Source organism: Pan paniscus, chromosome 18 (genome assembly GCF_029289425.2).
Source record: "Pan paniscus chromosome 18, NHGRI_mPanPan1-v2.0_pri, whole genome shotgun sequence".
NCBI lineage: Eukaryota > Metazoa > Chordata > Mammalia > Primates > Hominidae > Pan > Pan paniscus.
Genome location: NC_073267.2, coordinates 32,124,216 through 32,147,077, shown reverse-complemented (window position 1 = coordinate 32,147,077; position 22,862 = coordinate 32,124,216). Strand labels below are relative to the sequence as shown.

The window sequence follows — 22,862 nt, the reverse complement described above, 5'->3', positions numbered from 1 at the left end:
CCCCATATTAGGTGCCTCGTGTTTCAGAACCTTAAGCTTGGTTTCCCCTGGCGGACAGGAACTTCAGGTTGCAGCCATTTAATTCCCTCAACAAGATATTATTGAACATGTATGTGCCTGGCATTTTACCAGGTTTCAGGGAAAGGCAGACTTACTCCCTTCCCTCGTGGAGCTTATCTAGAGAGTGATACGCATTGTAAATTGCACCTCTGAAGTGAAAAGGCAAGCCACAGGTTGAATGAAAATATTTACAAAGCATCTATCTGCCAAAGGACTTGTATCCATCTAAAGAACTCTTTTTCTTTCTTTCTTTTTTTGGAGACAGACGCTTGCTCTGTCACCCAGGCTGGAGCTGGAGTGTAGTGGCGGGATCTCGGCTCACTGCAACCTCCACTTCCGGGGTCCAAGCGATTCTTGTGCCTCAGCCTCCCAAGTAGCTGGGATAACAGGCACGTGCCACCACGCCCGGCTAATTTTTTGTATTTTTGGTAGAGATGGGGTTTCAGCAGGTTGGCCAGGCTGGTCTTGAACTCCTGACCTCAAGTGATCTGCCCGCCTCAGCCTCCCACCGTGCTGGGATTACAGGGGTGAGCCACCATGCCCAGTGTCATTTTAATTTTTATATTTGTAGAGATGAGTTCTCGCTATGTTGTCCAGGCTAGTCTGGAACTCCTGAACTCAAGCAATCCTCCCACCTCATCCTCCCAAAATGCTAGGAGTACAGGTGTGAGCCACTGCACCCAGCTCTTTTGTCCATTTTAAAAATTGTGTTTTTGGCCAGGCACAGTGGCTCATGCCTGTAATCCTAGCCCTTTGGGAAGCTGAGTTGGGAGGATCACTTCAGCCCAGGAGTTCAAGATCAGCCTGGGCAACAAAGCAAGACTCATCTCTACAAAAAAACTAAATAAATAAAAATTAAATATACACTTCCCATATGACCCAGCAATTCCACTCCTAGGTAACCACCAATGAGAAATGAAAACGTGTCCAAACAAAAACCTGTATATGAATGTTCATAAATGCATTATTCATAATAGCCCAAAAATGAAAAGAATCCACATGTCCATCAACAGGGGCATAATCTATTCATACAACGGGAATAGCTTAACAAGAAAAAGGAATGAACTGTCAGAGACATTCGGACCAGAGTGACTCCATCTTGAGTGAGGGCTAGGAAAATAAGGCTGGGACTTGCTGGACTGAATTACAGGAAGTAAGGCATTCCTAGACTCGACATGTTTATGGTTAAGGAAACAATAACGTTTACTAGGCCGGGCGCAGTGGCTCACGCCTGTAATCCCAACACTTTGGGAGGGCGAGGCGGGTGGATCACAAGGTCAGGAGTTCAAGACCAGCCTGGCCAAGATGGTGAAAACCCATCTCTACTAAAAACACACAAAAAATTAGCCAGACATGGTGGTGGGTGTCTGTAATCCCAGCTACTCGGGAGGTTGAGGCAAAGAACTGCTTGAACCCAGGGGGCAGAGGCTGCAGTGAGCTGAGATTGTGCCACCGCACTCCAGCCTGGGCAACCGTGTGAGACACCGTCTCAAAAAAAAAAAAAAAAAAAAATTAGCTGGGCATGGTAGCACACACCTTTAATCCCAACTACTCAGGAGGCTGAGGCAGAAGAATCACTTGAACCTGGGAGGCAGAGGCTGCAGTGAGTTGAGAGAGCACCACTGCACTCCCACTCAGGCAACAAGAGCAAAACTCCATCTCAAATAATAATAATATAATGTTTACTAAACAGACCCAGACTTGGGAGTGTCCAGATATCCCAATATATGGAGAACAAAGCATTCCTAATTTTGCTTTAAAGATAACAATATTGATTCTTGCTAAATATAGTAATTAAGAAAATTAGCCGGGCACAGTGGCTTATGCCTGTAATCCCAGCACTTTGGGAGGTCAAGGCAGGCGGATCACGAGGTCAGGAGTTCAAGGCCAGCCTGGCAAACATGGTGAAACCCCATCTCTACTAAAAATACAAAAATTAGCTGGGCATAGTGGCGTGTTCCTGTAATCCCAGCTACTCAGGAGGCTGAGGCAGGAGAATTGCTTAAATCGGGACCCAGGAGGCGGAGGTTGCAGTGAGCCAAGATCGTGCCACAGCACTCCAGCCTGGGCAACAGAGCGAGACTCCATCTCAAAAAAAAAAAAAAAAATCCTTTATCACAAACCCTTGTAGCAGAGCACATCTCCCCATATATATGAGTCTTGTACATAAGGTGGATGCCTTCCCCTTCTTACTTTCAGGAATGTCCTACTCTGTCTATGGAGTAGCTGTACTTTCACCAGTTTACTTTTTTTTTTTTTTTTTGAGACGGAGTCTCACTCTGTAGCCCAGGCTGGAGTGCAATGGCATGATCTCAGCTCACTGTAACCTCTGCCTCCCAGGTTCAAGTGAGTCTCCTGCCTCAGCCTCCTGAGTAGCTGACATTATAGGTCCCAACCACCTCGCCCAGCTAATTTTTGTATTTTTAGTAAAGATAGGGTTTCGCCATGCTGGCCAGGCTGGTCTTGAACTCCTGACCTCAGGTGATCCGCCCACCTCGGCCTCCCAAAGTGCTAGGATTACAGGTGTGAACCACTGCGCCCGGCCCAGTTTACTTTCTTAATAAACTTGCTTTTACTTCACACTGTGGACTCACCCTGAATTCTTTCTTGCACGAGATCCAAGAACCTTCACTTGGGGTCTGGATCGGGACCCCTGTCCTGTAACAGAACTACTGATACAAACTCAGAAACATTGTGTTAAGTAAAAGAAGCCAGACACAAAACACTGCATACTGTGTTATTCCATTTATATGAACATCCAGAGAAGGCAAAAGTAAGATGACAGAAAGCAGATTAGTGGTTGCCTGGGGTCATGGGCAAGAGAAGGAAACTTTTGCACAACCGTGTACATCTACCAAAACTCACTGAAGGCCAGGCATGGTGGCTCATGCCTGTAATTCCAGCACTTAGGGAGGCTGAAATGGGAAGATGTTTGAGGCCAGGAGTTTGAGGCTGCAGTGAACTATGATTGCGCCACTGCACTCCAGCCTGGGTGACAGAGCAAGACCCTGTCTCTACATAAATAATTTTTTGAAAAAATTCACTTAACTGTATGCTTAAAATGAGTCAATGTTTAGGCATATTAATTAAACTACAATAGGTCAGGAGTGGTGGTTCACGCCTGTAATCCCAGCACTTTGGCAGGAGGGTCACTTGAGTTCAGGAGTTTGAGACCAGCCTGGCCAACATGGGGAAACCCTGTCTCTACTAAAAATACAAAGATTAGCCAGGCGTGGTGGTGAACACCTGTAATCCTAACTACTTGGGAGGCTGAGGCAGGAGAATCACTTGAACCTCACTGCAGAGGTTGCAGTGAGCCAAGATCGCGCCACTGCACTCCAGCCTGGACAACAGACTGAGACTCCGTCTCAAAAAAAAAAAAAAAAAAAAACCAAAGAAAATATCATTCTGGCTGCAGCATGGAAGATGGATTTGAGAGGCCAGAGGGGAAACAGCCACCCATGAAGTGGCTGTGGCACTAGCCTAGGCTGCAGGCAGTGGTGGCTTGGCCTAGGACAGCATGGAGAGGGGCAGAGGGAGCTGATTTGGGAGGGAGCTGGGGCTATTAAGTTGAACGGGTGATGCAGTGGGTGTGGGGGATGAAAAGAGATCAAGAGTGAAGCTTTTCTGGCTCATGCAGAGATGGATGATGCTGGGATTCTTTGAGACAGGAGTTTAATCATTCAACAAACATTTGTTAGGATACTACTGTGTCAAGGTGTCAGACACCAAGCAAGAGACTTTTTTGAGATGGGGTCTTGCTCTGTTGCCCAGGCTGGTGTGCAGTGGCACAATCACAGCTCACTACAGTCTCGAACTCCTGGGCTCAAGCAATCCTCCCACCTCAGCCTCCTTCCTGAGTAGCTGGGACTACAGGCATGCACCACACACTTGGCTAATTTTTTTTATGTTTGTAGAGATGGGGTCTCACTAGATTGCCCAGGCTGGTCTGGAACTCCTGGCCTCAAGTGATCCTCCCACCTCAGCCCCCTGAAGTGCTGGGATTACAGGCATGAGCCACTGCGGCCCAGCCAAGAGATTTTTAAGAAGAGTTTATTTTCAAGGAACTTACAGTCCCATAGGGAAGCAAAACCTGGATGCGTGGATGGGTGTACCAAGCCAGACTCCAAGCAGAGGTGGGACACACAAAAGACAATGTGACCAGTCCTACGAGGAGCCTTATGGAAGAACTGACCCTGAGTTGGAGGGGGTGACAGGGGTAGGGAGGTGGGAGACAGTGAAGGCATAGAGAAAAAAAGGCAAAATGGTATGTTGCTACTTCAAGTGTGATCAGCTGCATTGCCATCACTTGGGACCTTGCTGGAAATGCAGCATCTCACGCCCCACCTGAGCTGCTGATCCAGCATCTGCACACTAACAAGGTCCCCAGACAACCTGTGTGCACACTGACGAGAGTCTCTGGTCTCCTTGAGAATTTTGAGCCATACATCAGACCCACCTGCATCTACACCGGGCTGTGCAATGGGAGGCCCTGTGGTCTAGAGCACGTTCATTCATCTTTCTAAGCTTCTGTCTTTCTTTTTTTCTTTTTTTTTTTTTTGAGACAGCGTCTCACTCTCTCGCCCACGCTGGAGTGCAGTGGTGCGATCTCAGCTCACTGCAACCTCTGCCTCCCAGGTCCAAGCAATTATCCTGCCTCAGCCTCCCAAGTAGCTGGGACTACAGGCGTGCATCACCATACCTGGTTTTTTTTTCTTTTTGTAGAGATAGGGTCTCACCATGTTGGCCAGGGTGGTCTCGAACTTCTGACCTCAAATGATCCATCCGTTTAGGCCTCCCAAAGTGCTGGGATTACAGGTGTGAGCCACTGTGCCCAGCCCTAAGCTTCTGTTTTTCTTCTGTAAAATGGGAATAAGAACACCTACCTCACAGGATTGCTCTGAGGATGAATAAGGTTATGAAAAGAGCCAAGGTTGGTATGTGGCACTGAGTAAAGGTGCATTAAAGTTTCAAGGGTCTCTAATCATGAGAGTTTGAGGAAGATTATCCAGAGCCAGCTGCAGTGGTTCACACCTGTAATCCCAGCACTTTGGGAGGCCAAGGCAGGAAAATTGCTTGAGGCCAGGAGTTCCAGACCAGCTTGGGAAACCTAGGGAGATTCCATCTCTACACAAAAGTTTAACAATTAGCAGGTGTGTTGTCATTCACCTGTAGTCCCAGCTACTCAGGAGACTCGGGAGGATTGCTTGAGTCCACAAGATCGAGGCTGCAGTGAGCTATGATAGCACCACTACACTCCAGCCTGGGTGACAGAGAAGACCCTATCTCAAGAAAACAAAACAAGGCTGGGAACGATGGCTCACACCTATAATCCCAGCACTTTGGGAGGCAGAGGCAGGCAGACTGCTTGAGCTCAGCAGTTCAAGATGAGCCTGGGCAACATAGTGAGATCCTACCTCTACAAAAGATACAAAAAAATTATGTGGGCATGCTGCCATGCACCTGTGGTCCCAGCTAATCAGGAGGCTGAGGTGGGAGGATCACTTGAGCCCCGGCGGCAGAGGTTGCAGTGAGCCGAGATCACACCACTGCACTCCAGCCTGGGTGATAGAACAAGACCCTATTAAAAAAAAAAAGAAGAAAAGAAAAAGAAAAAGAAAGATCACCCTAGATATTCTTTTAGACATGTGAAAGGATGAACAATCTCATCATAAAAGATAAAGAAATGCAGTCTTTCCCATACCCTTCCCAGATTAAGTCAGGGGAAGGTATGAGGAAACTAGAACCTTCCAGCACTTGCTAGGGGACATGTAAAAATGTACAGGCACTTTGGTTAGCAATCTAACAGTATTCAAGAATTAGTGACCAGTGATTCCACTCTCAGATGGAAGCCCCCGAGAAAAATCCCACACAGGTACCCCAAAAGGAACACTACATTGCTTGCAATAGCAACATCCTGGAATTTGAACTGGGTTTGGTTTTAAGTGGTAGAAACCCTAAAATAAGTGATTTAAAGAGGGGCAGCAGTCCCTCCTTCACGTGAAAGCCGAGGTCAGCACTGCCAGGCCAATGAGGTGCTACATGGATGCTGTGATCCAGGTGCCTTCCCTCACCATCCTGGCCCATGTGGTTTCTGTTCCAGAGGTCACCTTAAGTCAGTAGGGCTGCTCCACTTCCAGTAAGCAGGCAGGAGGCAAGTGAAAGAGAGGGGACAAGCTGCCCGCTATGCACACTTCTGGGAAGTGATATCCCATTCCACTTACACCCCAGGAGCCTGTATTGGCACTTGGCTACATCTAGCTACAATGGAAGCCAGGAAGTACTGTCTTAATTTTTTTTTTTTTTTGAGACAGGGTCTTGATTGTTGCCCAGGCTGGAGTGGGTTGGCACAACCATAGCTCACTGCAACCTCAACCTCCTGGGTTCAAGCGATCCTCCCACGTCAGCCTCCCAGGGTGCTAGGTAGATTCCAGGTGTGCGCCCCCACGCCTGGCCACTGTTTTTATTCTGAGTGTCTCTGTGCCTCGCTAAAAACCATGGGTTCTAGTACCACAGAAGGAGGAAGAATGGATGTGAAGGAATAAGGATCTTATTCCTGTCTCTGTCACAAGGATCTTAGTGGGGGTCACATGAGGGCCACAAAGACAAAAATCCTCCAGTATACACAAGTTGAACATATTGCCATTTATTTTGTTGAGGTTAAACATATAATTTTAACGTATTCAAACTTATTAATGGACATTTAAAAAGCTGAAAAAGTGAAGAGCTGTACCATGTCGTGGATTATTTTAATGTCATAAAATTCAAAGGAATGCCACATTTCAATAAAACATTTTAAGAAGTTGACATACTTTTGTTAGAATCATGCAAATATTAGAGAAAGGTTAATGGCTTTTTTTTTAGTAGACATTACTGAGAAAACTGGCTCATTATATCACAAAAAGTGAAACTTGGATCTCATATATAAAGGTGTATTTCACTGAATTTTTTTTTTTTTTTTTTTTTTTTTGAGACAGAGTTTCACTCTTGTCGCCCAGGCTGGAGTGCAATGGCGCGATCTTGGCTCACTGCAACCTCTGCCTCCTGGGTTCAAGCGATTCTCCTGCCTCAGCCTCCCAAAGTAACTGGGATTACAGGCGCCTGCCACCACACCTAGCTTTTTTTTTTTTTTTTTTCTGTATTTTCAGTAGAGACAAGGTTTCAGTCTTGAATTCCTAACCTCCGGTGATCCACCTGCCTCAGCCTCCCAAAGTTCTGGGATTACAGGCATGAGAAACCATGCCCAGCCGATTTCTCTCATTTTTTTTTTTTTTTTTAAGAGACAAGGTCACGCTGTGTTGCCCAGGCTGGTCTCAAACTCCTGGGCTCAAGCAATCCTCCCGCCTCGGCCTCCTGAGTACAAAAGTGCATCTCAAATAGTTTTAAAATGATGTGCAATATTTAGCAACCAGTACAGCCCAGCATCAACCAATTAGAAGAAGTGTCTGACTGTTGAGAACAGATGCAGCCAAGGTGTCACCCCGGTGTGTACCAGCTGGACTTCAGCACTGTGTAGTGTTCTCAATATGAAAGGAAAAGCTGAACAGCTAACAGGAGAATATCTTAACAACTCTATTAAATAAGCAATCAAAAAGCAACCAACTGCAGAACAAGATAATTCATACTGTCTACATTAAAATTAAAATTTTCTTTTTTTTTTTTTTGAGACAAAGTCTCTCTGTCACTCAGGTTGATGTGCAGTGGCACTGTCTCTGTTCACTACAGCCTCCACCTCCCGGGTTCAAGTGATTCTCCTGCCTCTGCCTCCCGAGTAGCTGGGATTACAAGCATGCGCCACTGCACCCAGCTAATTTTTGTATTTTTAGTAGAGATGGGATTTCACCAAGTTGGTCAGGGTGGTCTTGAACTCCTGGCCTCAAGTGATCCACCACCCCGGCCACCGAAAGTGCTGGGATTACAGACCTGAGCCATCACGCCTAGCCAAAATTACGAATTTCTGTTCAGTGACGGATACCCCTAGATACAAAGAAAATTTCAATTTTTTCCCCTTTAAATTTTTTTTTTGAGTGGAGCCTTGCTCTGTCGCCAGGCTGGAGTGCAGTGGTGGAACCTTGGCTCACTGCAATCTCCGCCTCCTGGGTTTAAGCGATTCCCCTGCCTCAGCCTCCAGAGTAGCTGGGACTACAGGTGTGCGCCACCATGCCCAGCTAATTTTTTGTATTTTAGTAGAGACGGGGTTTCACCATGTTGGCCAGGAGGGTCTCAATCTCCTGCCCTCATGATCCGCCCGCCTTGGCCTCCCAAAGCCCCCTTTTTAATTTTTTTTGTAGAGACGAGGTCTCGCTATGTTGCCCAGGCTGGTCTCGAACTCCTGGGCTGCAGCGATCCTTCTGCCTGGGCCTCCTAAAGTGCTGGGATTACCAGTGAACCTCCATACCCAGCCCAAATATGCACTCTGGGAATTATTTGCAATTGCCCAAGAATGTACAAGCAACTCCTGAGAATAAACCAAAAAAGATAAGAAACTCCATGAGAAAATGGGCAATGCACAGGAAGGGAAACCAGAAAGGCTAAGTGAAAAAATTCCCCAAATTAATGCTGATCAGATGAATGTATGTTAAAGCACCGCACCACTATCTACCCATGAGACTGGCAAAAATTAGGTAGTCTGGCAATACAAGTGCTGACAAGGATAAGGAGAAAAGGGCGGCCTCAAGTAGGAGGGTCAGTCACCGTTCTAAAGAAAATTTGGAAAACCATAGAGAAACTGACCTCTGTGACCTATAGGCCCATCCTGGGTACACATGCCACACAAGCACAGAAGGGAACACACGAAAGGATGTTTATCGTGGCCTGTATCCGGTGCCAAGGGGTCAGGGGCACCCAGGTGTCCCCCACTTTAGGCAATGTGTGTAAACTGCAATTGACATTGTGGAGTGCCACCGGCAGGTCAAAGCAATACTGCATTTCTAGAAGAGTCAATGGGGCTAGATCTTAGCACACATTGAGTGAAAACAGCATAAGACCTATTGCACAATAGCACTATGTACAGTAAAAGCACATATTCACACATGAAACGTGGTATTTTACAAATACATTCATATTCAAAGACATGGGTGCTTATGGGAGAGGATGGTGTAAAGAAAGGGAAAAAAGCCATAAAACCAGAGAATCTTTGCATGGGACTATATTCCTGAGATCCCAAACCAAAGGGATGAATGTGCTGTTATGCCTTAAATGTGTGCACCAGGAAATGTAAACTAGAAAGGGTGGCTCTGAAGGGTCCTCAGGTGAGGAAGAGCCCCAGGGCTGAGAATCCACCACCTTCATCCTTCAAAAGAGTACCTCAGTTGTCTGCTTACGCTTCAGCCAGCATGTGTGAGCTTGGTCATTTCCTGCAAGCCAGGCAACCACACCAGTGTATAAGCCTCAAGCAAATGTCACTCCCAAGCCCCAAATGGGACTAAGGCCTCTGCTGGGCTAGGCGTGGTGTAAATCCCAGGCCTGGAAGCTCCTACCCAACCCTCATTTGTTTCAACTCACTTTCAATATGTGCATAGTTTCATAAAGCAGACATTTCCATGAGGAAAAGAGGATGGTGGTGAAAGGGGAGGGGTGAAGGGACATCCCCAAGTCACAGAGGCTGCAAAACTCAGCATGACTTGTGGACGGAGCCACAGGCCACCCAGGGCAACAACACCCACATAACTCACCAAGTGGTTAACGGCTCTAAACCAGGGTCAACAGGAGAGGGGACAAAAGTCACTCCTTGATTTTGCTGCAGCTTAAAGATAAGTTCTACCTCAGCTTATGCTAGCCCTTATGGGGCAAAAAAGGGAAAGTTATTCTCCCCAAGTCCAGGCTGGGCCGTCAAACAGGGAGTGGGGTGTCAGCCCCAGACCTCAATGAGGTCCCCAGATTCCATGCCCAGGTCAGCTGGCAGCTCCCTGCCTGAAAGCTTTGTCCCATCAAAGAAGAAGGAGAGCTTCCGTCCCGACAGTCCCATGGCCTCCTCATAGTGGGACATGAGGGTCTTTAGAGGGGAATCCTGGATGGAGAGAAAAGAAAATGGACGTCAGAACATGAAAGGGGGCGGGGATCCCGTAGGGATAGACAAGGAACTTGGGACAGGGAGGATGGCGGCAGGGGCGGAAACAATAAAGTCAGGGCCCCATGCGGGGAAAGGAGAGAGGACAAAGAAGCCAGCCCAGCCAGGCTCCTCTCTGGGAGCTGGGACGAATCCTGTCATCCCTCTGGGCTCCAAGTTGCTCAGGTAGAGGACGGGGGCCACGAGCCCAAGGCTTAGGGGTATAGGCTCTAAGTCAGGCAAGTCCTCCTAGCCTCAGCCTCCTTCCCTATGAAACGGAAGTGTGTACCAATGACTAAGAGAGCCCAGATTCTAGAGTGAGGATGAGCCGAGCTGGAGGCCAGGCTCTCCCACCTATTAGATATGTGACCTTAGAAAAATGTTACAGGTTATGTTCCCCAGAGAAGACACCTTGTGGTCTTAACCCCTGTTAAGTGTGAATGTGATGTGATTTGGAGATGGGGCCTTTGCAGATGCAATCAAGTTGAGGTTGTACTGGATTAGGACGAGTGCTAATGCCGTGGGACTGGTAGACAACTCACTGCAACCTCTGCCTCCTGGGTTCAAGCAATTCTCCTGCCTCAGCCTCCTGAGTAGCTGCAACTACAGGCACAGACCACCACACCCAGCTAAGTTTTTGTATTTTTGGTAGAGACAGTTTCTCTGTTGCCCAAGCTGGTCTCAAACTTCCTGAGTTCAGATAAGCCACCCACTTTGGCCTCCCAAAGTGCTGGGATGACAGGCGTGAGCCCCCGCACCCAGCCTGGGACTGGTATGCTTATGGAACAGACACAGAAACAGACATGAGGGGAGAGCACACGTGATGACAGAGGCAGAATGGAGTGCACCTGCAAGCCAAGAATGCCAAGGACTGTGGGCCGCCAGCAGGAGCCAGGAGACAGGGCAGATTCCACGAAGAGACCCTGAGGGACTGCGTGATGTTGTCAAATATATATTTGGTCTTTGTATGTTTCCTGGTATAAAATTCCTAAAATCCTTGGGAAAGAGTTAAGTATCTTTTTGCATGCTAATGAGTTGACTGGTGGCTGGCAGCCCCTAGAGAGCTTCAGGAATGGTGCTGGTCACTAGAAAGACCAAGGTAGGATAAGACAGTTGGGACTTTTTCCCCACCCCTCAACCTCCAAGAAGGAGGGAGAGAGTGAAGGTTGAGTCACCACCAATAGCCCATGGTTTAATCAGTCATGCCTATATAACAAAGCTTCCATAAAAATCCAGAGGACAGGGTTTGGAGAACTTCCCAATAGTTGAACATGTGGTGATTCCTGGAGAATGGTGCCCAGGGAAGGTATGGAAGCTCTGCGCCCTTTTCCCATGCTGTGCCCTACACATCTCTTCATCTGTATCCTTTGTAACATCCTTTATAATAAACCAGTAAATGAAAGTAAGTGTCTCCCTGAGTTCTGTAAGCTGCTCTAGCAAATTAAACCCAAGGAGGGGGCCAGGTGCAGTGGCTCATGCCTGTAATCCCAACACTCTGGGAGGCAGAGGTGGGAGGATCAGTTGAGCCCAGGAGTTTGAGTCCAGCCTGGGCAACATAGTGAGACCCCGTCTACACAAAAAAAATTAAAAAATTAGCCAAGGGTAGTGGCACACACCTGTAGTCCCAGCTACTCAGGAGGCTGAGGTAGAAGGATCGCTTGAGCCCAGGAGTTTGAGGCTGTGGTAAGCCAAGATCGCACCACTGCACTCCAGCCCAGGCAACAGAGCAAGACCCTGTCTTTTTTTTTTTTTTTTTTTTTTGAGACGAAGTCTAGCTCTGTCGCCCAGGCTGGAGTGCAGTGGCTTGATCTTGGCTCACTGCAACCTCCGCCTCCCAGGTTCAAGCGATTCTTCTGCCTCAGCCTCCTGAGTAGCTGGGACTACAGGCGCATGCCACCATGCCCAGCTAATTTTTTGTATTTTTAGTAGAGACAGGGTTTCACCATGTTGATCAGACTGGTCTTGAACTCCTGACCTCGTGATCCACCCACCTCAGCCTCCCAAAGTGCTGGGATTACAGGCGTGAGCCACCACGTCTGGCCCTGTCTCTTTTGTGTTTTTTTCAAAAGAAAAGAAAAAATCCTGAGTTTGTTTTCTTCCCCCATATCTTCAGAGACCCTGGCTCTGCTAACACCTTGATTTCAGACTTCTACCCTCCAGAACAATGAGAGAATAAATTTATGTTGTTTTAAGCCACCCAATTTGTGGTACTTTGTTACAACAGCCAAAATACAAAAGTGGGGTGCTGCTGGAATAAATGGTTAAATGTAACAGTGGCTTTGAAATTGGATCAGGGCTGGAAGAATTTTTTTTTTTTTTTTCAGATAGGGTCTTGCTGTCTCCCAGGCTGGAGTGCAGTGGCCCAATCTCAGCTCACTGCAGCCTCAATCTCCTAGGCACAAGTGATCCTCACACCTCAGCCTCCTGGGTAGCTGGAACTATAGGCCTGCGCCAGCATGCTGGGCTAATTTTTGTATTTTTTGTAGAGGCAGGGTTTCACTATGTTGCCCGGGCTGGTCTTGAACTCCTGAGCTCAAGCAATCTGTCCGTGTTGGCCTCTCAAAGTGTTAGAATTACAGATGTGAGGCACTGTGCCTGGCCAAAGCTGCAAGAATTTTGAGGTGTATGTTAGGAAAAACCTAGACTGCCTTGAAGAGACTGCTGGTAGAAATATGGACATTAAAGGGAATGTCCCTGCAGGCTCACAAAGAGGAGAGGTGCAGAGAAATCTCCTATCATCTTAAGAGGATGCATATATTGTTATGAACAGAAGGCTGCTAGAAATATGAATATTAAAGGTGTTTCTGGTGAGGTCTCTGGAGGAAATGAGGAATGTGTTATTGGTAACTGGAATAAAAGTTTCCAATAAAGGTGGCGCAATCATGGCTCACTACAACCTTGATCTCCCAGGCTCAAGCAATCCTCCTGCCTCAGCCGCCTGGGGAGCTAGGATTACAGGTGCTGGGATTACAGGTGTGAGCCACTGCACCTGGCCCAATTTCTCACTTTTGAAATGGGAATGTCTATCCTATGTCTGTCCCATCACTGTATTTTAGAAGCAAATAACTTATTTTCTAGATTTCACGGGTCCGCAGAGAGAGAGAGAGAGGAATTTTGTCCCAGAATGGACCATACCAAGTCTCATCCAAAACTGATTTAATGATTTAGAAAATAAGATTGGGACTTCTTGAGTTGATTATATTTAAATGAGATTTTGGGCTTAAGAGTTGATGCTGGGATGGGTTAAGACTTGTAGGGATATTGGAATGGGATGTATATATTTTGCAGATGGGAAGGCCATGAATTTGGTGGGGGCTAGAGAACAGTGTGTTAAGGGTTGAACTGTATTCCCCTGAAAAGGCACTTTGTGGTCCTAACCCCTAGTAAATGTGAATGTAACCTTATTTGAAAGTAGGGACTTTGCAGATATAATCAAGTTGAGATGAGGTTGTGCTTGGTTAGGGTGGGGCTAGCCCAACATGACCTATGTCTTTCCAAGAAGAGAGACGAACACAGACAGAGACACATGGAGAACACCGTGTGATCACAGAGGGAGAGACTGGAGTGACACAGCTGCAAGCCAAGGAACTCTGGCCACCAGCAGAAGCTAGAAAGAGGTAAGGAAGGTTTCCACTCAGATTCTCAGACGGAACCAGGCCCTGCCAACACCTTCAATTCAGACTTCTAGGCTCCAGAAGTGTACAGGAATAGGTTTCTATTGTTTTAAGCCACCCAATTTGTGTATTTCGTTAACAGTAGACTTAAGAAATGAATGCAGCAGGCCAGGCGCGGTGGCTCACACCTGTAATCCCAACACTTTGGGAGGCCAAGGTGGGTGGCTCACTTGAGGTCAGGAGTTTGAGACCAGCCTGGCCAACATGGTGAAACCCTGTCTCTACTAAAAATACAAAAATTAGCCCAGCACGTGCACCTGTAATCCCAGCTACACGGGAGGCTGAGGAAGGAGAATCACTTGAAACTCGGAAGGCAGAGGCTGCAGTGAACCAAGATCATGCCAGACTTCAGCCTGGGCAACAGGGCGAGACTCTATCTCAAAAAAAAAAAAAAAAAAACTGCACCAAGTTGCTTATTCCACCTCTCTAGAACTCAATCTTCTTATTGCCAAATGAGGATAACGACAGTGCTTTGTGGCCCACATCAGATTGTTGGGAAATTAAATAAGATCCTGAATGTGAGGAAATTATCCTCAGCACGGGGACTAGCACTTAGCCATGTGGCCTTCATTGTTATTTTGATGGGTTTTATTGATTACCGTCTAAGAGTCCTTTCTGTTTTAATCAGAAGGAGTCAGGAGACCGAGGGAGCACCCAGAATACGGCAAAGGGTACCAGTAGAAGCAGGGAGGGAAGTTGAACGATGGGTTTTCCCACTACCTAGGATGGCTGGGAACCCAAGAACATGGAGGGCAGTGTCTCCTGCAAGTCAAGATTAGGGGAATCCATCCTCCATTAACTGACAAGAGAGACAAGAGGCAGCAGAGGACAGGGTGAGGGGCGTGGAGAGCCATCTCTCCCACTCACTCGAGACAGTGAGACTTCCAGTGTCTGGTGTTTCTCCTTTCCCTGCACCCGAAGCTGGAGCTGTTGGGACGTCTCTGTGGCCTCTGGAGAACTTGCTAGTACCACACAGTCTGTGGGAGGCAGAATCAAGAAGCCAGGGCTAAGTGGGGGCTTGGAAGCAGGGCCCGTGCTGAACCTCTCCCCATATCCCCTTCCCCTGGCAAATGCCTCAAGGCCCCACCTCCCTGCCTTCCTCTCACCAATGATGTCAGCCACTCCGAGCTTTAGGGTCCTGGGAGTGGCAGCAGGTGATAGCTCTGTCTCTCCAAAAAGCAAAAGGATCCTGCTTGGGGACACCCCAAGGTGGGTGGCCATGTGGTCCACCACACTCTGCAGGGGCTCCGACTAGGGATGGGGACAACAAGCAAAAGAGGTCTTCCTGCCTTGAAATCCATGCCCCCAGCCACACCACCCAAACACAAGCTCTGGCCTTAGCTACTTGCTAAGCTCCTCAGCTGTGAGTTTCATCATATTTACCTGGCAAGGTATAGAATAAAATCGTGTCAGCAAGGGGTACAGGCGAGGAGCACAAAGAAATATAGCAGCCATGGGTTAGAACAAAGAAAGGGGTGGTGGGGATTGCAGCAAACTGGAATTCACATGCCACCTAGACAGGCTGGCTGTTACGCAGCTCCAGCTGATTGGCACTGTTTGGGAACGTGGGCCAGTATGACATCTTCCTATATTTTTCTTTTTTTTTTTTTGAGACGGAGTTTCGCTCTTGTTAACCAGGCTGGAGTGTAGTGGCGCAATCTCAGCTCACTGCAACCTCCGCCTCCCCGGTTCAAGTGATTCTCCTACCCGGCTGGTCTCGAACTCTTGAATTCGGGTGATCCACCTGCCTCGGCCTCCCAAGGGATTACAGGTGTGAGCCACTGCACCTGGCCACATTTTCCTATTTTTTAAGAGAAGCCAGAAATCTGGACCTTTTTTTTTTCTTTCTATTTTTAGTAGAGGCAGGCTTCACCATATTGGCCAGGCTGGTCTTGAACTCCTGATCTCAAGTGAGATCTGAGGCAGAGTCTCGCTCTTTCACCCAGGCTGGAAGGCAGTGGCACCATGCCCAGCTAATTTTTGTATTTTTAGTAGAGATGGGGTTTCACCATGTTGGCTAGGCTGGTCTCGAACTCCTGACCTCAGGTGATCTGCCTGCCTTCACCTCCCAAAAGTGCTGGGATTACAGGCGTGAGGCACTGCACCCGGCCAGAAATCTGGACCTTTGTATGAAATCACCCATCACAAAGGTGACAACAAGCTCGTATATTTTTAAAGCACTTGGTCAGGCATGATGGCTCACACCTATAATCCCAGCATTTTGAGAGGCCGAGGCGGGAGGTTTGCTTGAGGTCAGGAGTTCAAGATCAGCCTGAGCAACAAAGCAAGATCCCATCTCCATTTTTTTTTTTTTTTTTTTTAAGAGACAGGGTCTTGCTCTCTCACCCAGGCTGCAGTGCAGTGGCACGATCACAGCTGACTGCAGCCCCCAACTCCTGGACTCAGAAGATCCTCTTGCATCAGCCTCCCAAGTCGCTGGGACTACAGGTATGTGCCACCATGCCTGGTTAATTTTTTTATTTTTAGTAGAGACAAGGTCTCACTATTTTGCCCAGGCTGGTCTCGAACTCCTGGCCTCAAGTGATCCTCTCACCTTGGCCTCCCAAAGTGCTGGGATTACAGGAATGAGCCACCATGCCTGGCCCCCATCTCTATGTTTAAAAAATAAAATAGGCCAGGCACTGTGGCTCATGCCTGTAATCCCAACACTTTGGGAAGCTGAGACAGGGGATCACTTGAGATCAGGAGTTCAAGACCAGCCTGGCCAATATGGTGAAGCCCTGCCTCCACTAAAAATACAAAAATTAGTCGGGCATGGTGGCGGGCACCTGTAGTCCAAGCTACTCGGGAGGCTGAGGTGGGAGAATCGCCTGAACCTGGGAGGCGGAGGTTTCAGTTAGCAGAGATCGTGCCACTGCACTCCAGCCTAGGCGACAGAGTAAGACTCCGTCTCAAAAAATAAAAATAATAAAAAATAATAAAATAAAATAAAATAAGTCTACAAAGAAAGCAGACACACTGTTGGAAAAGCCATGGGCTGCCAGTTTGCAGCCTCTGCCTTAGCTGCTTGACTGATGCACTGTGCATCAGTAACGGTAATGTCTGTTGTCATTCCTGGTGTTGAAACAGGGTCATCCCTACAAAAATATCAGGCTTCGCCAGGAAGCTGGTGGAGCTCAGGGTGACTGAGTGACATCTGCTGTGTCCAGGGCAGTGAGAGCAAGCCCAGGAGGGAAGCCCAGGTTCCTAGGGAGGAAAGCAAGAGAGACTACCAAAAAAAGCTTCTTAGAAGACAGGATGCTTCACACCTGGAATCCCAGCACTTTGGGAGGTCAATGAGGGACGATCACTTGAGCCCAGGAGTTCGGAACCAGCCTGGACACAGTAAGACCACTTTTTGAAGGAAAAAAAAAGACACAGGATGCTTATGAGGAGCCTTGAAGAATGGGTAGAAAGTTTGCCAGAAAGAGAGGGGAGCATTGGGAAAATGCAGACAGAGGAAACAAAAAGTGTGAAGGCAGGACAGACTGAAAAGAATGATGGGCAGCTCTAGAGAGCAGGATGGGAAAAGGATGACAGTCCCTTCTGCCAGGACACCCCTGCTGGACACCACCATCTCTCCAGAAGCAGCTCCTGGGTCCTTCTCCCATGGGCCTCAGGCACTCACCATCCTGAGGGGCAATCTGACCAGGTCAGCCCGGCAACGGATTTTGAGTGGGAAGAGTCGGGGGGTCTCTGGGAGGGTGGGCCCTTCCACCAAGACCACTTCATCCTCTTGGCCCTGTTGCTCTTGACCCTGAGGTGGCTTGGGGCTCAGACAGGAACGGAGATCCTGGAGGCGCTTGTTCACCTCACTGCAGTGCAGACAGGACTCTGGGTCAACTGGAGTCAGCCACCCTCCCGGATTGCCCTCTTCCATCCCAGCCAGAGCCCCTGCACTTGGCACCTTAACTTCTTGAGTGCCCGAGTATGCGTTCTGCTTTTGGTCCTTGGTGAAGGTGGGGACAGAGGAGAGTTGTCCAGATCCCTGTAGAAGCAAGAGACAGCAGGACGGAGGCAATGGAGAGAGACTGGCCCCACAAATCCTAGAAATCAGATCCTTGGACAATCAAGCATAGTTGGACGCAATGGCTCACACCTGTAATCCCAGCACTTTTGGAGGCTGAGCCAGGAGGATTGCTCGAGCCCAGGAGTCCAAGACCAGGCTGGGCAAGATGGGGAGACCCTATTTCTACATAATTAGCCAGGCATAGTAGAACACAGCTGTAGTCCCAGCTACTCAGGAGGCTGAGGTGGGAGGGTCGCTTGAACCCAGGAATTTGAGGCTGCAGTAAGCTATGATCACGCCACTGCACTCCAGCCTGGGCAATGGAGTGAGGCCCTATCTCTAAAAATGTAAAAATAAAGAGGAAGCAGCTTCCAATAACCCCCATTTCACTGGAAGGCAGGGGTAGGGGAGAGGGAAAGCCTGAGGCATCATTTTTATATTTACATGACCTGAATATTAGGGAAGAAAATGCCTCATTTTTGAGACTGTCACTTCCCAGGAAAATGTCCAATAATATCCGACAGACGGCAAGCACTTACCATATGTCCAGTGTTGCCCAGGCTGGTCTTGAACTCCTGGGCTCAAGTGATTCACTCCCCTTGGCCTCCCAAAGTGCTGGGATTACAGGCAAGAGCCATTGTGCCTAGCCAAGTGTTAACTCTTGATTGACTCAGCAATTCATTGACACAAATGCCACTATTATCCCCAGGTTTGGGGGGATTTTTTGTCTGTCTGTTTGTTTGCTTTTTAGAGACAGGGTCTCACTCTGTCACCCAGGCTGGAGTATAGTGGCACGATCATGGCTTACTGCAGCCTCTAACTCCTGGGATCAAGCGATTTTCCCATCTCAGCCTCCCGAGCAGCTGGGATCACAGGCATGCGCCACCACGCCAGGCTACTTTTTTTTTATTTTTTGTAGAGACAGGGTCTCTCTATGTTTCCCAGGCTATAAAACGGGGTTTTATAGATGAAGAAAGAGAAGCACAGAGAGGACAGGGAAGCTGGATTGGAACCATACCTTAAGCTCACATTACTAGGGTCTCAGAATCCACTCCCAAGGGTGATCCTGAAGGGTTCACTGTCACCCCCCGGGGTAAGCCACCTCTTTTCCCAAGCGATTCATTCCCCACATGAACCTCAACAGTCCTTCTATCCCTTCTTCTTAACCTTTCAGGAGCCACCCAAGAGTCCTGCCTGCCTCCGCTTACCCCTCCAACTCACTTCCTGCTCCCAGGGCCCAAGGGCCCTGGCCTCACTCACAGAAACTCTGTCTTTTTCTTCTCTTCTTTATCCTTAGTCCTCAGCTTTGTCTTCCAGGGAGAGCCTGGTGATGGGGAGCCCTCATGGTAGAGACCACTCGAATCTGCCAGCTCTGCCTCTGGGGGCAGAGGAAGAGAAGGTAGAAGGGGGTTATCCAAGGGAGGCCAGCAAAGGCCAAGAAGAAACAAGTCAGAGGCTTCAAGAAGGTCCTAGGAAAGGAGGAGACCACGGAGCCCCTGGCACACACAGGGCCACATGATAATATTGGGAAAGGAGGCAGGGGATGAGACTGCTATTTAGTATAAAGATAGCTCATATTAACTTAAAATTAACTCAAATTTCTCATGAAAGGAAACCAGGTATTATTTTCTATAATATAGAAATTTCTATTTGCCTGCTGTCAATAAAAGATCTTCACAAACCACAAAAATAAATACTGTGAAAATTAAAAAATGATAAGAAACCCTAGATCAGTGGCTCTGAACCAGGGACAATTTTGCCTCTGCGGGGACATATAGCAATGTTTAGAGACAATATTGGTTATCAAAATGTGGAGGGCGAGGGGGCTGAGGTATAATACTTCCCAGGGATGGAAGTCAGGATGCCGCTAAACTTTCTACAATGCACAGGACAGTTTCCAACACCAAAGAATTTTCCAGTCCAAAAAATGCCAGTAATGCTGAAGTCATGAAATCCTGTCCTAACTAACTATGGCAGCTGCGAGAGGCCTATGATTCTGCATTTCGTTTTTCTTTTTTTTTTTGAGACCGGGTCCTACTGTGTCACCCAGGTTGGAGTGCAGTGGCATGATCATGGCTCACTGCAGCCTCGACTTCCTGGGCTCAGGTGTTTCTCCCACCTCAGCCTCCTGAGTAGCTAGGACTACAAGTACACATCACCATGCCTGGTTAATTTTTTATTTTTCTGTAGAAACAGGGTCTCATCATGTTGCACAGGCTGGTCTCGAACTCCTGGGCTCAAGCAATCCTCCCATCTCAGCCTCCCAAAGTGCTGGGATTACAGCACTTTGAGCCACTGTGCCCAGCCGATCCTGCATTTCTAGCAAGCTTCCAACGGATGCTATATATGGCTGGGCCCACGTTTTGAGTATCAGGGATAGAGATACCTTTTACGTAGCACTTCTATGTCCTAGGTACTGTCCTAAAGCATATATCTAGCCAAGAGGCAGCTCTCTCTAATTCCCTTTCATTAATTCTCACCAAAATCTGCACCAAAATGGGGTCTACTATTATCCCCACTTTGATAATGAGGAAATTGAAGCACTGAGAAATTAAGAAACTTGCCCAGGCTGGGCGTGGTGGCTCATGCCTGTAATCCCAGCACTTTGGGAGGCCAAGGCAGACAGATCACCTAAGGTCAGGAGTTCGAGATCAGCCTGGCCAACATGATGAAACCCCATCTCTACTAAAAATACAAAAAAGCCAGACATGGTGGCGGGCGCCTGTAATCCCTGCTACTCGGGAGGCTGAGGCAGGAGAATGGCTTGAACCTGGGAGATGGAGGTTGCAGTGAGCTAAGATTGCGCCACTACACTCCACCCTGGGTGACAGAGTGAGACTCTGTCTCAAAACAAGAAAAAAGAAAAAAGAAACTCGCCTAAGATCACACAGCTATTAAGAGATAGAGCTGAGGCCGGGCACAGTGGCTCACGCCTGTAATCCCAGCAATTTGGGAAGCTAAGATGGGCGGATCACCTGAGGTCAGGAGTTCAAGACCAGCCAGGCCAACATGGTGAAACCCCATCTCTATTAAAAATACAAAAAATCAGCCAGGCGTGGTGGGAATTAGTCAGCTACTGGGAAGGCTGAGGCAGGAGAATCGCTTGAACCCAGGAGGCGGAGGTTGCAGCGAGCCGAGATCGCACCATTGCACTCCAGCTTGGGCAACAAGAGCGAAACTCTGTCTAAAAAAAAAAAAAAAGAAAGAGAACTGAGATTCAAACCCAGGCCAGATGGCTCCTGTTTGCTTTTAATCACCCCACCGTACTCCCTCATGGTACAAGAGTCTTGGTCCAAGGTCTCCATTTGCCCACTGGATTATTTCCTTATTAGACTAGATTCCTATTCCCCGCCCTTGAGTTGTTTGCAAAAAATGCATCAGTGGGGGAGGACAAAGACAGGGCATCCCTGATAAGATTCAGAGAACACCCTGCTGGCTCCAGTGTTCCCAAAGAACTTGCTGCAGATGTAACAAGATGTCACAGATTCTCAACACCTTACCGCCTCCTGCCCCGCCCAGGACTACAGAATCAGCATCTCTTCAGGTGGCACCAGAAATGTATACATTAATACATTCTATGCTTGTTAACAATCCAGCTCCTGTGGCTAGGATGCAGGAGTCCCCTCTCCCACGCTCTTCCCTTGAGCCTCAGGAGACAACTGACTGCAGGAATATAAACCCCAGGAAGTCTCTTAAGAGAAGCCAGCGGCTGCGTGCCTCTCCCTGGAGGCCCTCCCTTACCTTCCTCATCCCCTGGAGGATAGAGTTTCAGGAGGGACAGATCATCTGGGATAAGGCGAAGGCTGCTTTTAACCTGCAAAGACAAGAAGGGAGAGGGGTCAGGCCCAAGTCCTTCCCCTACCGAAAGAAAAAATTGGGGGTAATTCTTCCCTGACACCCAGCTCCCAAATCCTCCCTAAGATCGTGGACACCTTGGCCCTCTCCTGGCAACCTAGAAGTCCAGCTTCCCCAGGATTCAGAATGGAAGTACCCTTCACCCTTTTCCTCCATCTGCCTAAGACACTCTGAAATGTATGCTTCCTTATCCTTTTTAACTAGGTTACTAGCCGCCCCTCTACCCCTGACTCTTAGGGACTCTCAGCCCATTGCTCACACGACCATCGGGGGACCCCAGCCTCCTGGAGCCGCCCAGTCCTCTCTGAACCCGCATGGACCCCAACCCCCAATACTGCAGCTCCCTGGCTTCATTTGCCATGGGCCCCAACCTCAAAATCCAACGGCCCCAGGTCCTTCCAGTCCCTCTCCAAAATCTCAGGAATCCCAGCTCTTCAGCCTCCCTGTGCCCCCAAGACTCCAGCTCCTAGGAATCCTAAACTTCCAACGCATCCCACCCTCCTTCACCACCCCAGTCTGCAGAAAGTCCCGGAGCCCTGCCTCTCCCTGCCTCCAACACCCTAGCGCCCGAGGACCAGCCCCAGAACCCCAGCCTCAACACCCCTATAGCCCTACCCTCCCCGAACGCCGGCCCCTCCCTGGAGGCCAAGCCCTTGGCCCTTCCGCCGGTCCCCTCCCCGGGACCGGGCGCACCTTCCCCGAGTACACCGGAACCAGCGGCGCCTCCCCCGGATCCAGCACCAGCCGCCGCCGCCGCCTGACCGGCTCCCGCGGGGGTCCTGCGGGCCGCCCGTTCTCCCCTTCGCTGTCACTGTCGCTGTTATCCCGGGACGCGACCGGCCCCGGGGGCTCCGGGGGCGCAACCTCAACCTCGTCCGCGGCACCGCGAGCGGTGGCGACCTCCAGAATTTCCTCATCGCTGTCGGTGACCAAGTCCACAGACACCACGTCCAGCGTGCCCCGGGATGGAGACCGCTGGGCCCGAGGACGCCGGCCCCGACCGCCCCAGCCGCCCCGACCCCCTCGGCCGGCACCGCTACCTCCAGACCAGCGGCCCCGCTTCCCCACAGGCTCCGCCATGGCACACTTTCCTCCACAACACACGCCCGCCTCCTCTCGCCTCGCCCCGCCCCCTTCAGCGACTTTCGCCTTGCATTGGACAAACAGCCTGCTCGTCAGCACCTCTTCGCGCCCCACGCGCGGGATCCGCCTTCCC

At 49.0% G+C, this 22,862-nt stretch overlaps 1 protein-coding gene across 1 annotated transcript; it reads right to left on the bottom strand.

The window, feature by feature from the left end:
• Window positions 1-6,690: 6,690 nt before the first annotated feature.
• Window positions 6,691-22,802, bottom strand: NFATC2IP (nuclear factor of activated T cells 2 interacting protein). The gene is made up of 8 exons (XM_003804597.7): window positions 22,340-22,802; window positions 21,533-21,605; window positions 19,052-19,169; window positions 17,690-17,770; window positions 17,411-17,597; window positions 14,889-15,033; window positions 14,650-14,759; window positions 6,691-10,069 (listed from the first exon to the last, which is right to left on the bottom strand). Exons 1-8 carry the CDS (start codon window positions 22,724-22,726, stop codon window positions 9,911-9,913), a joined length of 1,260 nt encoding a protein of 419 aa, XP_003804645.1. The 5' UTR covers window positions 22,727-22,802; the 3' UTR covers window positions 6,691-9,910.
• Window positions 22,803-22,862: the final 60 nt, after the last annotated feature.